Here is a 15434-nt window from a genome sequence, read left to right as displayed (position 1 = left end):
CACACCCTTTGAGTCTGCGGGTCCTACATATCGCCTTCAGAGCTCTCTTTCTTTCTCCCTGAATTCCACACGCACTTGTGCCCCACAAGCATCAGGGTCCACGGGGGGAAGCCTGTGTTCCGCCTGGGACCGAGAAGACCCCTGTGTGTGAAGAACCAGTAGAGCCAACGCCAGGGAAGGTTGTGCAGAGAGAAAGTTCTAGAGTGTGTGGAGGGGTGATGGCCAAGCTGGCATTCCTTAGGGTCTGGATACATGCTCAGAGCAGGGCGTCTGCATACAAATGAGCGTGGGGTGCGGGGGCTAGGGAGGGAGGAGAAGCAGTGAGAGTGGGGAGAAGCAAGAACACTGCATTGGGAGTCTGTCTCAGGCTGCTGAGCTGGCTCAGGGATGGGAGAAGACTGGACGCGGCCTCACGGGGAATTTCCGGGGTCAGCTGGGGTGACATCCACTCCAGGTACCACTCAGTGCTGGGGAGCTCTAGGTACAGCAGAGACTGGTGGGGTGCTGGGTGGCAGGAAAGGGGAACCGACAGGACAAGGAGGGCCAGGCTGTCTGTGCAGGTAAAGACACTGCTGCTGGAACTCCAGGAAGGTTAGAGGGGAGGGTGGAGGGGAGGTGAGAACAGAGGCAGAAGGTGGTGCGATGGGGCGTTGCAGTCTGTGCAGGAGATGAAGGGGCCTGGCTTTGCGGGAACAGGGCAGGGGAGAAAACAGGCTGACCTCCAGGGTCAGCCCCAGGGGAGGGGAGGGGATCACAAGATGCCATCAGCCCAGACATGTGAAGTGGGCGGCAGGTGCCTGTAGCACATCGTCAGCTGTGTACTGAGTATAGTTCTTCAAGGCTTCTGTGTGTTCCCCTTGACCATGATGCCTGTTCTGTATTCACATAGATCTTTCTGATCAATTCTAATTAAACAAGAATTCAGTCTGGATCAGGGGAGTGAGGGGGAGGGAGCTAGTGCCTCCTGGTAGGTCTGCAGTACATGGCCCCGTGGGATGCTGGTGGCTGGCCTCTGGGATCAGGTGCCCAGGCCTGTGTTCTGTCACCTCCCAGGTCCCTTCTCTGGACCCCTCTGTCACATGAGGAGACCAGAACACATGTTCTTGGAGGTCTCTGCAACTTTCAACATTCTGGTCTTAGGGCTGTCTCTCTGTGCCTCTGCTGGGACCTTTGGACCTTGAACATCTAGGGTGAAGGACACTTCCAAGATGGTCCTGGGGAGGCGGTTGGCTCTTTAAATCCCCACGGGATGCAGCGCCACCTCCTCCTCCCCTTCCACCCTCCCACCAAGACTACACCAACTTCAAAGCCTAATTACTCCCAATTTGGGCTGTTTCCTTGTTTCTCCAGGTGAGGAAGTCCCTGTCACTTTCACTTTCATATGCAAGGAGTTGGGGGTGGGGTGGGGAGAAGTGATGAGAGCGGTGACTTAATTTTGGGGAGGGAAGGTGAAATGGAATACCAACTAGGCAGGCTGAGTGTGAAGGTGAGAAGTTATAAAGAGAGGGTCCCCCCCAACTCCAATGCCTCACTGAGGGGTGGGGAAGCAGGAGAGGGGGTGGGCAAGAAAAAAGAAGGAGCCACCTGTGGGAAACTCCATTAGGTTGGATATGAAGATAGAGTGCCTTCCTGCTGCTGTTAAACGCCATTTCTTTCTTTGTGAGCCCTCTTTTCCATTATGCACATGTGCACCGTGGACAGACCACATCCTTGCTGTGTCCAGATGGCCTGGGGGCAGAGGGAAGGAAGAGAGAAAAGTGCTGGTCCTCAATGAGCCTTGAGGTTGTGGCCCCCGAAGATGCTTCTCAAGAAACAAGAGAACCACTGAGTGCGAGAATCCTATGGAGAGCAAAGTGGGGCGGGGGGCGGGGGGGCGGTTCCGTGGCACCCTCTTCCCTTTGGGGTTAGAGTTGCTCTAGACTCTTGATTGGGTGGGCCATTGAAAGGGAGGGGGTGGGGACAGGACGCCCCTCCCCACTCACCTGGAGAATGCCGGAAGCACCAAGCATGCCCCAGGATCTTTCAGATGGAACACATCTGGCCCAGGCGGAAGGGGTGGCATAGGTGTGTTGAGGGGAGCAAGGGCAGGGATGCCCAGGGCCGAGAGGACAAACATTCAACGGCGTTGGGTGGCCAGAGGCTGGTGACAGGGCCCTTCTTTCTGGAAGAAGCGCGGGGGCGAAGGCGCTTCCTCTAGCGCCCAGGAATGCAGCGGCGGCGGGTTCTAATTAGAGGCCCCCGCGGCAGCAGGCGGCCGAGGGCTCTCTCCGACGCGCTTCTCTGGTTCCCCGGGAGTCAGTGTCCCCGCGTTCGTAGGCACGCCCGCCGCAGCCAGGAGCTGCAGGTGCCGCGCGGGTGCGGGACGCGCCGGGGTCTCCGCAACACGTCCCCGCCGCCCTGCCATCTCTCCCAAGCCCTCGTACCCGCCGGTGCCTCCTTCTTGAGCCCCGCCCCGTCCCGCCAGGCTGCGCCTGGACCCGCGCCCCACACCTAGGGCGCCCCCGCTCCTGAACAATCTCGAAGAGAAAAATTATTATCGGATTAGATGTACTTCGGCTCACTCAGTCTCCCCCCGCCCCAACTTCCCCTCGGCATAATTATTATAATTCCAGGCAAGCCGTCGGAGAGAGTTCCTGGTGTGTGTGTGTGCGCGTGCGTGCGCGCGCATGTGTATGTGAAGGCTTGTCTCTGATCTGGGTCTCCTCCAGCGGCGCGTTCAGGCCCCTCGGCTCCCTTATTTCCCCCAGCTGTGTTCGTCAAATCTTGAGCATCTCAGAGAGCCCTTGCCCTCGCCCCTGGGGAGCTGGAGTGACCCTTGCCTGTGGGGACTCTACCGAAGTAGCTTCCCTCCTTCCCTCAGGATTTGTGCTGTAGACCCTCAGGACCTTCTCTTGGTTCATCTGCCCTTCCATCACCAGGTTTAGGAGGGTTTCACGGGAATGTGTCTTGCCTGGGGGTGGAAGACGTCTCGGATGTGGGTTTGCGGAGCCTCTCACTAAGGAGCCCTCAAACTCGATGCTTTCTCCCTCTTTACCTCTCCCGAAGCCCCTTCTTACATCTCGTTCGGGACTGCAGCAGGAAGACGCAGCAGGGCCAGGTGCTGGCCGCGGTGCGCCCGCCACTCCCGGCCGGGTCCCCGCAGTCTTTACGTAACTACGCTGCTTCGAGCTGTTCGGTCTTGTCTCACTGACTTTGCTTTAAGGTGTGTGTGCGCGTGTGTGGTGTGTAAGACATGTCCTTAAGGAAAGTCTCAGGCGGATCTCCCTCTCCCAGCTTGTACTCCTGGCTTCTCTTGACCTCGGGCTGCCCAAGCGTTCGTGCCACTCGTGCGGATCCAGTTTCTGCCTCTCGCAGCTCACTGCTCGCCCCGTCCGACGCCGGGAGCTCCTCTATGCCCGAGAGATCTATGTCCCCGGAAACTCCGCCACCCGCGTCCCAGCCCCGGCCCGAACAGGTCGAAAGTGGCCGCCAAGGAAAACAAACCACCCGCGGAACAGGAGGGCAGGGCAGAGCGCGGGCTCCGGGCCACCGCGGGGCCCTGCCCGAGGGGACGGTGACTGGGGGACGCACACAGGCCGGGGAGAACGTGAAGAAGGCTCACTCACCACCAGATCGGGTAGTTGCCCAGCGCTTGCTTCAGGCCGTAGAGGAATATGAAATATCCGAGCGGGGCCATCGCCGGGCGGGAGATCTCGGAGGGCCAGGAGTCCGCCCCGAGAGCGCGGGCGCCGGAGCGGGCCGGGCCCTGGGAGCTCGCGGGCGGCGGCGCTGGGCCCTCCTGCGGCCGCGGGGTGCGCGGGGTGCGCGGGTGAGCGCGGGTGCGCGGGCTCCGAGGGCGGCGCTGAGCCAGGTGGGCCGGCAGCCGGGCGGCGGGCCGGGGCCCGGGGCAGCGCGGGACGGCGGGGGCGGGGCAGCGCCGCGGGGGGCGCCCGCCGGGGCCGGGGCCGGGGCGGGGCAGACAGGGGGCGGGCGGGGCCCTGGGAGCTAGCTCGGAGGCGGCTGCGGCGCCCGCCCCTCCCGTGGCCGCGAGGAGCGCGGGGGTGCCAGGGGTGTGCGGGGGTGCGCGGGTGCGCCGGCTGCAAGGTTTGCGTTGTGCCGGACTGCCAGCTGGCCAGGCGGCGGCCGGACAGAGGTTACAGAGTCCGCAGGTAACCCCTCTGAGCTCCCGGGCCGCGCCCCCTCGGGGCTCATGGACGGTTCCTGAGGTTTGGAGCCCCGCGCTCCCTGCGCTCACTGTGGGACGCGCTGTCCCGCTGCCGATCCCGCTCCTGTGTCGTCGCGCGCTCTGCCCCTCGCCCTCAGGTGCTTGGGCTGCGGCTCCATTTCGTCCATCCCCTTACTGGGGGCCCGTTCGTCCGAGGCTGGGCTCCTTGAGCTGCGCCTTGCGGCTCTGCTGGGAGCTGGGCCAATGGCGAGCGGCCAGGACAAGGCGAGGCCTGCCTGGGGACAGCTGCTGGGTGGGCATCTAGGGTGCAGCCACGTTTCTGAAGGTCACTATTGGGAAACAGCCCAGCTCTGTTTCGGGTCCAGGTGTTGAGGTCTACACGTTCTCTCCACACACCGCTAGGGAAGGGAACAGCAGTCCTGGCGCTTCTGGGCCCCAGGGACAGTGTAGCCAATTGGTGCCCAGGCTCTGGGACCACAGTCTGCCCCGGGCTGCTGGCTTCTTCAGCCAGAAGTGATTTCTGACAACTCGGGTAAGCCTTATGATTTTTGCTGATGGGGAAAGGGAAGACCAGAGAGGGTAAGTGACTTATCCAAGGTCACAAAGAGTGGCTAGCCAGTTCTCGAGCTCCTAGCCCACTGAAAGGCTCTGTTTGCATATTCATCTGTAGCCCAGGGAGACAGGAGCCAGAGTTATTTGGGGATAGGAAGATCCAAGTCAAGAGGTCTTCCCAGTTTCTCTTCCCTCCCCCACTTTGTGTATTAGCAGGAGACCCAGTCAGTCTCAATGACTGTGAATAAAGGGGTGGGGGGCAGGAATCCATGCTACTGTTTTGCAACTGAGAGGAGAACTGTGAATAAAAACCCCAACTCCAGGCTCTTCTGTATTGTCTCTTCGTGTGGATCATCTGCCTCTCCAGAGCCCTGAGCCTTGCCTTACCATGTGATCTGCAGAGTGTGTGGCTCCACCGAGAGGCCTCTGGCTGGCATGTGGCTGCTTCTCAGGGCAGAGAGTGAATTAGTGACCCTACAGGTTTAGTACGGGCTGGAGAACTAGAGGCAGGCCATACCCCATGACATGCTGGCCCATCCACCTTGGTTTTCCCATCTGTAGCGGGTGCTTGTGGGGTCCTGCAGATATGGAGCAAGAGCCATTCTCTTTCAAGGCGTGTTGCCTTTTCCAGGCACTGCCAGTGGGATCCAGTTGAGTCTACGCATGCCTGGTCCTTCTACCCCTCCTCTGAGTCACCGTGCCCCCTCACCCGCAGAGGGAAGGAGGGAAGAGTTTTGGAATGAGGTAGGTTGGGGAGTTAGCTCGTCCTCTTCTGGACTTCCCCTCTCTCTCAGTGAAAATCCCACCCAATTATCGCATTACTGGGGACCTGGGCTGTGGGCGTAGGGTGGGGCCAATCCTGATGCAGCAGGCTCCCACCCCCCTCCCCAACTGTGGGGCCCTGGGATTAGAGGCTGCTGGCTCCTCACACACAAGAGGAGTGGATAGCTGTGTCCTACCCAACGGTGGACTGTCCCACTGTGACGGGCTCTCGGGAGGACGGAGCTGGTGGGTGCTGTCTCCGAAGTCCTGCCTCCTGCCTCCTCATCTGCCACGCCCCTCCAGTCTTCCTTTGCTGCTTGCTTCTCTCTCATTTGGTCCCTGCTTGCCTGTGACCCTGTGGACTGTAGCCCACCAGGCTCCTCTGTCCATGGGATTTCTCAGACAAGACAATGGAGTGAGTTGCCATTTCCTTCTCCAGGGAATCTTCCTGACCTGGGGCTGGAACCCGTGTTTCCTCCTTTGCAGGTGGATTCATTACCTCTAAGCCACTGGGAAATGAACCAGCCCATTCATTTGGTCCCTGCTCTCTGCCTAAGTTATGTGGTAGAGAGGAAGAGAGAGGCTGGGCACCCTGAGCTTGGGCAGCCTCCTATGGTGCAGGGAGAGACAGAGAGAGAGATAACTGCTCTGATTCCTCTCCCACATGAAGACTCCCAGGTCTTCAGAGTTCCCTAAAAAATGTGCATCGCAGTGCGCCTTTGGGCGAGCTGTAGCCAGGGCAAGTTGCACGGTGGCGCCACGCTGGGGGCTTCTGGAGATGGCCCTTTCCACATTCCTGATCTTGCAGGGTACTTTTCCTTTGCTGCCATTCTGTAGTTTTTTGGAGGCTTTGACCTCAAACAGCCCATGTAAGTGTAGAGAAGAGGGGGAACAGCGATCCCTAGTTGGGTAGCAGGACCTCAGAGGAAAGTCTGGAGAGCAGTGCCACCCGAGTCCAGATGGTGAGGGCTACCAGCCCTCCACAGACCCTGTGAGGCTCTCATGGGGGTTGTGGCATGAAGAAACGGGGATCCCAGTGCCTTCTCTGGGTATCATAGAAGCCCCTTGAGGAGCCCAGGATCATGGGGATAGGGGCCGTCCCCAGGTTGGGGTAGTGAAAAGTACAGGGGCAGGAGGGGGATGTTTCCATTATAGCTGAGTCGATGGGATTCTTTCCTGCCCCCTGATGTTCAGCTGGAAATTCTGCAGCCTGACTTAAGGACAGAGTCAGCCTTGTGGTGTGGCATGTCTGCTCTGTGCTGCTGCTCCCTGCTCACGCTGGCCATGGAGTCTGGGTTCCTTCCCTGAAGGTGAAGGGGAGGAGGCCTTCCTGGCAGCGCCCTCTGCTGTCACACAATGGGAGCTTCTAGGACTGGCCCATGGTCTCAGGTCTAATACAACATTCTGAAGAATTATGGATGCCCTTGGAGAAAAGTTTTTCTTTTTTTTTTTTTTTTTGCCTCACCATAGATCTTCCAGAGGCCCCTTGGGGCTGCTTCCTTCCAGAGTTGTCCCAGAGGGGAAGGAAGGTATGGTCCCAGGAGCGTTGGCGGTCCCTGCTAGGAAACGGGGAAGGGAGGGCAAGGACACAGTGTGGGGGCCGGAGCCCAGATGAGAGGGCAGTTTGCTTTCTGAGCTAGTGAACCCTGGTCCGTGGTAGCATTTGAATCCTAGTCTGGTAGGTATCAGGTAGAAATCCTTCCGGTACTGGGGAAAGGGCCACCAGGCTTTCAGACACTAAATGACTAATCAGTCTCTTTCTTCTTTTTCAAAAAGTTGAGGGATTAAAAAATAAAGTGGCAAAAAAAATTTTTTTTAAGTTGAGAGGAGACAGGAGAGGCTTTGGGTAGCTGAGAAGCCCTGCAGCTGTGACCTTGGAGGGACTACAAGAGGAAAGGGTGAAAGTCTAAAGTCAGAGGAGGGGTGCTCTTTTTACCTCCAGGCCCATTTGGTTCTAAGCTCTTTCTGGCAGCTTCCGTGACCTGCTGTGGGGCTGTCATTACTGGGACATCTGCTCTTCAGAGGGAGGTGCTTATATTCAGAGGCAGAATTTCTGTCCATTTTCTGTCTTTTTTGCCTCAGGCCAAAAAAATGCATAATAGTTTTGTTTAGCTATGTATAGTTTTATTAGGTCCAAATCGGAGAAGGAAATGGCAACCCACTCCAGTGCTCTTGCCTGGAAAATCCCATGGGCGGAGGAGCCTGATAGGCTGCAGTCCATGGGGTCGCTAAGAGTCGGACACGACTGAGCGACTTCCCTTTCACTTTTCATTTTCACGCACTGGAGAAGGAAATGGCAACCCACTCCAGTGTTCTTGCCTGGAGAATCCCAGGGACGGGGGGGCCTAGTGGGCTGCCGTCTCTGGGGTTGCACAGAGTCGGACACGACTGAAGTGACTTAGCATAGCATAGCATAGGTCCAAATAATGTACTAGTTAGTAGCTCTTGGGAAAAGAAATTTATGTAAGTTAAAAGGAAAAAAATGCTATATTTATTTCATCCTCACATAACTGCAGTCACTTACCCATGGGAAGCATGTGGCTGCAGCCTCAGGTGAGACACTTTGCTTCCTGTTCTTCATCAGTTTTCTCTTGGTACTTGCTTTCTAATCACAGCAAAAGCCAGAAACGGAGCTTCACAAAGCAAGATGCCAACATCCAAGCTGAGACAGAATTACCTGGAGCTAGTAGGTATCTGTTCTCCAGATGACCATATTGCTACCTGTTCCTTGAACATTTGCAGTATCCTGCAATGCCCTGGGAATTTGCTGTGGCACTCCACGGTGCCTCGGCACGCACTTTGGGAACTATGAATCTTAAGTGCGCCGCTCATGAGATGCATGAGTCGTCTGGCTTTTCTGCTTCCTCCATCGCTCTCCTGGCTGCAGGTACACCTCTTCATGTGTCCTGCCTTGTGTCTAATCCTGCTGTGTGTGTGTGCATTGGTCCTTACTATTGGCCCACATCTTTTCAAGTTAGTTTGTAGTTTTGTTAGTGTTCTAAGAACCTCTCCTCTACAGTTCAAATCTAGTGAATTTTTCACCTCTTCTTGTCCCTCTGGAAGATTCTCCCGGTAAAGGTAGGCAGTCGGATGAGATGGCTTCCCAAATGCTCTTTAAGACAGTGACAACACCACATGCTCTGGGTGCCCAGGCTCTGCCCAGTGCTGTGGGGCCGTGGTCTCATCCATGCCCCCTGGAAACATCCATCTCTGAAGGAGGCAAGGAGGCTCGGTGACATGCATAACATAGCCCCCCACCCCAGATCCCCAGAAGGAGTCAATGCAGGACTGGGGTCTCAGTCTCTCTGAAACTTGCATATCTGTAGACAATGTAAGTCCTTCTGAGATTCGATTCCTCGTGGAGGGACTCATAATTCTGAAGGCTGCATGGCAGAAGCCTGAAAAGTTTATGGCTGGGATGGAGAGGGGGTTCCAGGTGGTGGGTCAGCAGGTGAAGAACCTGCCTGCAATGCAGGAGACACAGGAGATGCCGATTCAATCCCAGGTTCGGGAAGATCCCCTGGAGGAGGGCATGGCAACTCACTCCAGTATTCTTGCCTGGAGAATCCCATGGACAGAAAGGCCTGGCGGGCTACGGTCCACAGGGTCACAAAGAGTCGGACACGCCTGAAGCCACTGAGCACACAGGCACGGGATGGACAGGGCTCACGTGGGGGCGTGTGTCCACAGGAGAACAAACTTGGTCTGTGCCTGTCCATCTCTCTGAGCTGATTCCTATGAATGAAAGGTGAGGTACCTGGTGGGCTTGGTTCCCTGCCTTCTGGAGTCCCTGGAAAAAGCATTTGCAGAAGTTTAAGGAAGTGCTTTGAGAACAAATGCATCTGTCTCAAGATAGCATCCCATAGCTGGCTCTCCCCTCACATGCTTACCTCTTCTAAATTCCCCTGAGAGTTCCATTCTGATTTTGATCAGAGGCTCTGATTTGTGACCAGAACCTTAGGTCAGCTCCCTCCTTGTTCAGAGAAAGTAGGCTCAGGGTGAGGGGCAGAGGCTGAGGGCAGAAGGATTCTGATTTCTAGACCTCACACCCCAGGGATTCTTCATGCCTTTCAGGACATCTGCTCCTGGATCACCAAGAGCCAAGGCTCTGGATGTTGCATGGGAAGCTATCGTCAAAGGCTGGCAAACATCCCCAGTAATGCAGACTTCTGTGTGCAGCCCTACCTCCTGTGTCTTTCTGTCGGCACCCTAACTTTCCATCCCCGCCATTTAGGACTGGGAGTGCAGGAGATATGGCTGAGCCTGCTCTGGTTGCAGGGTGTACTCTTTCTTTTTTGACCACACCATGCAGCTTGCAGAATCTTAGTTCCCCCCGCCCCCGACCCAGGGACTGAACCTGGGCCACTGCAGTGAAAGTGCTGAGTACTAACCATTGCATTTCCAGGGAATTCCCAGGCTGCATTGCCCTTCAGCTTGCCCTCCTTGGATGGCAGAGGCAGCCTGGTGATGTGGGAATTGTGGATCTCTGCAGAGGGGTGCGGGGAGGAGGAGGATGGAATCCAAGAGTCAAAAAGTAGGGCCACTGAGTTTTCTAACTCCTTAAGTAGCCACATGGTAAAGAACCTGCTTGCCAACACAGGAGACTTCAGAAACACAGGTTCGACCCCTGAGTTGGGAAGATCCCTTGGAGGAGGGTATGGCAACCCACTCCAGGATTCTTGCCTGGAGAATTAAACGGACAGAGGAGCCTGGAGGGCTCCATTGCATAGCATCGCAAAGAGCTGGACACAACTGAATCGACTTAGAATGCAGGCAAGTAGCCACATGCTGAATTCTGCTTAACAGAATGAATGAACTCTCGAAATGCTGCCATCACTCAGTCACAGAATCATGGGGCCCAGAGCTGAGCCATCGGATCTTGGCATCACTTGATTCTCAAAGCAGGGAGCCACATGTGGAGTCTTAGAACCATAAGAAAAAATAATTTTAAAATCAGCACCATGGACTCTCTGGAATCCTAGACGCTCATCGTGACCATTAGGATCTGTGCATCAATTGTCCCGGAATCTTGGCTTCCTGTGAGGCCTAGAAGCCTGACTCTGAGGCTTTGCTCACTTGTAAAGTGAAGGTGTTATGTTATCCCAGCCATTCTAACGTGCTAAGTTTTGTGTGATCGCTTCCCCGTGGTGCCGTTGGTGTTTGAGTAGCCGCCTGCCAGAAGTCCTCTTCTGGGACAGCACTGCCACCCTGTGGAGATGTCGAGTGAGGCGGCCTGGGTAGGACGCTTGGGGCCGCTTGTAGGTCTATCTCCTGTAGGCGGTGCGGCTTGGGCTCAGCTGTGGATGGAGCAAGCCTCAGCACCTGCCCAGCCTTTGGCGCCCCCAAGACTGAGTGCAGCTGACCCTCCTCCTGGGAATGGCAGTGACCTCAGTCCCGGCTGGTCTGAGTTAGGCAGGTGGTGAGAGTCACTTGATCCCAAAACCACTCGAGACACGGTGCAGCTCTCCTCAGGATGTGAGTCAGAACTGAGGCCCAGAGGAGTTGAGTGCAAGATCCATGGGGCTGGCATTCAGAGGGTCAGACTCAGGGTCTGAATGCCTCCTCTGTGGCATCCTTGCTGCCTGCCTGTCACTCAGCCTCCAACTCCTTCTGCACTCAAGATTGCCTTCTCCTTTGGTGCACTGAACCCTCCGCATCATCTCCAGCGCCTCCACCAGCGTTGGTGGGAGAAGCATGCTACCATTGGTCTCCATCTCCCTGGGTCAAGAGAGGCTGGGCTGTTGCCTGCACACACCTCCAAGTCGGGGTTCGCAGGTCAGAAACAGTGGGGCATGATCGTAGGAGCGTGTGAGTAGGGAGGGCAGAGGGGCTGAAGCTGTCCAAGGTCCTCATCAGCACTCCCTTCCCCTTTTGCTATTCTCTGGCTCCAGTGAGACTTGACAATGTATTTCCTATGAGGCCATCAGCTTCTTGGTAGGCCTTCTCCCTGTCTCCCTGCTCTGCTGAGACTCTCCACCTAGCATCCCCACCTCCCCCTACCAGCACAGCTCCTTCTTCCTGCTTTCAAAAGCCATTCCCCTTCTCGTGTTGTATAGCAGGTTTTACAAGGAAATTGATGCCATCAGCTTTCCCCTTACAACCTGCTATGGGGCCTTCATCTTCCCTGCCTTGGAGGACGAAATTTCCACCAACCTACTTCATCCAGAAGATTTAGCAAGCATTTGTTCTCGTTCTCTCCAGGCTAAGCCATCATCTCTCCTTTCTCCTAAACCTTCAACTTGCCCTCTAGACCAACTGTTTCTTTTTAGTCTACGAGATAGATGCTATTTTAAATGATATTATTTCTTTCATTTTCCATTTCCATTATCCATTACTAGTATGTAGAAATACTATTGAGTTTAGTACACTGATCTTGTATCCTTCCTAAACTCACTTGTTAGTTATAGCAGTTTTTTTCCCCCCATAGATTCTGTAGGATTTTCTCCATAGATGTTGGTGTTATCTATGAATAAAAACATTTTTGAATCTTCCTTTCAATTCCAGATATCTTTCATCTTTTTTCTTGCCTGTCACACTGGCTTAGAAACTCTAAGACAATGTTGAATAAAAGTTGTGAAGTAGATATTCTTGCTTTGTTCTTGATAAGGGGGAACAGGCACACAGCGTTGCATTCGAGTATGATGTTGGTAGATTTTTCATAGATGCCTTTGAAGGGTTGAGGAAGTTCCCTTGTGTTCCTAGTTTGCTGAAAGTTTTTATCCAAATGTCAGAATTTGTTAATTCTTTTGCATCTATTGAGACAATTATATGATTTTTATTTTTCAGTCTGTTAATATACTGAATTATATGAATTGATGTTCAAATGTGAAACCAACCTGGCATTCCAGGATAAATCCCACTTGGTCATAATGTATTGTTGTCTTTACATACTGTTGAATTGGATAGGCTAAAACTTAGTTAAGAATTTTTGCATTTATGTTCATGAGGGATATTGGCCTGGTATTTTCTCTTTTGATATCTTTGTCTGATTTTGGCATCAGGATAATGCTGACCTCATACACTACTCATGAGTGTTTCCAATTTTAATTATCTAGAAGAGTTTGTGGATTATTTTTGTCATTTTTCCTTGAATGTCTCGTAGAACTTACCAATGAAGCCATCTGGGCCTAAAGTGTTTTTAGGAAGAAAATTTTTCTCTAGGAAGATTGGTAACTATACATTTAATTTCTTTAATAAATGTAGGGCTATTTTGGTTATCTATTTCTTATTGAATAAGCTTTGCTAGTCTATGTCTTTTAAGGAATTTGTCCATTTCATAGATCTTGTAGAATTTATTGGCAATAAATGTTAAAAATATTTTTTTATTTTTGGCTGGCTATTCAACTACATATATGAACTCTGCATACATGCTCAGTAAAAATATTTTTTATTTTTAATATCTGTACTATCTGTAGAGATGTAATCTTTCTAACACTTGATGTTGTCAGTCTCTGTTTTTCCTGATTAGTCTGGCTAGAGTGATCTTTTCAAAGAGCCCATGGTTTAAACCTGCCTGTGATCTTTTCCTGAATTTCTGTGGCTTGTGGATGTGCTCAGCCTCTACAAATGTATAAGCGGTTCCTCACAATAAACCTGTGTCCTACCTTCCAGGACTCCAATTATAAAAGTATTAGTCTGCCTGAAGCTCTCCCACAGCTCACTAGTTCTCTGTTCATATTTTCAGCCTTTTCTTCTGTGTTCTGTCTTCTGGTTCACCAATATTCTTTTCTTCCGTGTCTGATCTGCACATCCAGTGTCTGTGTCATCTCAGATATCGTGGTCTTCAACTTTAGAAGTATCATCACCTTAATATACTCCTTGTCACAACACCATCTGTTTAGTTTTCCCTCTACCTTCACAAATACGTGAGATCCCTGTGGTCATTGTGCTGATGTGCTTGTCTGCTACGTTTCTCATCAGCCTCATCTGTGCTTATTTCTGTTTGCAAAGCAGAAATCTGGCTTGATTGCTTTTTCTCTTCGCTATGGGTCCTCTTTCTACTTACTTGCAGGTCTGATAATTTTCAATTGAGAGTTAGCCATTGTGAATTTTACCTTACTTTTACATTCTTTTAAAAATTCTTCAGCTTTATTCTGAATGTAACTAAATTACTTGAAAACTTCTTCTGAGGCTTTCTTTTAAACTTTGTCAGGACCTGAGCAGGATTTAGTCTAGGGCTAACTTTTCCCTGGCATCGAGGCCGTGTACTTCTGATGACGCTGTTTGATGTTCTCTGAATTATGAGGCTTTTCCAGTCTGGCTCTTGGAAATAGAAACTGTTGCTGACCTGTGTAAGCTATGGAGACTATTTCTCTAATTCTTTCAGAGGTTTCATCACACGCATGTGCTGATCAGCACTCATGGTTGGCTTGAGGGAGCACTCTGCAAGTCTTGGTACCCTCTCCATGCAGCTCTCTCCTCTCCAGTGCTCTGTTCTGTGAACTCCATCCAGTCTGGATCCTTAGACGCCTGACTTTGCATCCTCAGCTCTGGAAGACACCAGGAAGATCCTCCTCCTTGCCTCAATGTGAAATCTCCCCAGACAGCCCACTGGAGATGACCGTGCTTGCTTTCCCTTGTTTAGGAATCACTGTCCTGCACTGCATGGATGCTCACTATCTGTTGTTTTCCATATTTCACCCATTTATTCTCTTTTCCACTCTTTGATGCTGTTGTTTTAGATCGGAAGGTAAATCCATTCTCTGTTACCCCTTGGAAACAAAAATCCTGATGTTATTCACTCATCTAAATTTTTGTTCTGCTAGTGGGCGTGAAGTGATAGCTCACTGTGGTTTTAATTTGCATTTTTCTAACAACATTTGTCCATCTTTTCACTTTGACGTATCTATTGGAGTGTTTAACATGTTTTACTGAGATCATTGTCTTTTTACTTTTGATTTGTTGTTTTGTTGTTTACTTGCTCAGTCGTGGCCAGCTCTTTGCGACCCCATGGACTGCAGCACGCCAGGCTTCCCTGTCCTTCACCATCTCCTGGAGTTTGCTCAAACTCATGTCCATTGAGTCAGTGATGCCATCCAATCATCTTGTCCTCTGTCATCCCCTTCTCCTCCTGCCTTCAGTCTTTCCCAGCATCAGGGTCTTTTCTAATGAGTCAGTTCTTCCTATCAGGTGGCCAAAGTATTGGAGCTTCAGCTTCAGCATCAGTCCTTCCAATGAATATTCAGGGCTGATTTCCTTTAGGATGGACTGGTTTGATCTCCTTGCTGCCCAAGGGACTCTCAGAAGTCTTCAACACCAGAGTTCAAAAGTATCAATTCATTAGCGCCCAGCCTTTTCATTGTCCATTTCTCACATCTGTACATGACTACTGGAAAAACCATAGCTTTGCCTATGTGGACCTTTGTCAGCAAAGTGATGTCTCAGCTTTTTAACATGCTGTCTACATTTGTCATAGCTTTTCTTCCAAGGAGCAAGAATCTTTTAATTTCATGGCTGTAGTCACTGCCCACAGTGATTTTGGAGCCCAAGAAAATAAAGTCTCTCACTATTTTCATTGTTTCCCCATCTATTTGCCATGAAGTGATGGGACCAGATGCCATGATTTTAGTTTTCTGAATGTTGAGTTTTAAGCCAACTTTTTCACTCTCCTCTTTCACTTTCATCAAGAGGCTCTTTAGTTCTTCACTTTCTGCCATTAGGGTGTCATCTGCATATCTGAGTTTATTGATATTTATCCTGGCAATCTTCATTCCAGCTTGTGCTTCATCCAGCCCAGCATTTTGCATGATGTATTCTGCATGTAAGTTAAATAGATCTTTATACAGCCTGGATGTAAGACCTTTGTCACACACACACACACACACAGACACACACACACACACATATAATTGTGAACATTTTTTCTTTCAGTCTAATCCTTTGCATTTTTATTTTCTCAATACTGTCTTTAGGAAGACAGAAGTTTTTTATTTTTTTAATTAATTTTTCTTGGAGT

General features: G+C 52.0%; 1 protein-coding gene across 1 annotated transcript in view; it reads right to left on the bottom strand.

Annotated features, from left to right (window-relative positions):
- The window catches only part of WNT3A (Wnt family member 3A), a 69561-nt gene extending 65885 nt beyond the window's left edge, over positions 1-3676 (bottom strand). The window contains exon 1 of the mRNA XM_027548773.1: positions 3606-3676. Coding sequence (XP_027404574.1) covers positions 3606-3676 — 71 coding nt within the window. The remainder of the gene's footprint in view (positions 1-3605) is intronic.
- Positions 3677-15434: the final 11758 nt, after the last annotated feature.

This window comes from Bos indicus x Bos taurus, chromosome 7 (genome assembly GCF_003369695.1).
Source record: "Bos indicus x Bos taurus breed Angus x Brahman F1 hybrid chromosome 7, Bos_hybrid_MaternalHap_v2.0, whole genome shotgun sequence".
NCBI classification, from domain to species: Eukaryota; Metazoa; Chordata; class Mammalia; order Artiodactyla; family Bovidae; genus Bos; species Bos indicus x Bos taurus.
Note: the sequence above shows the minus strand (reverse complement) of the source record. Positions and strands in the feature narration are given on the sequence as shown.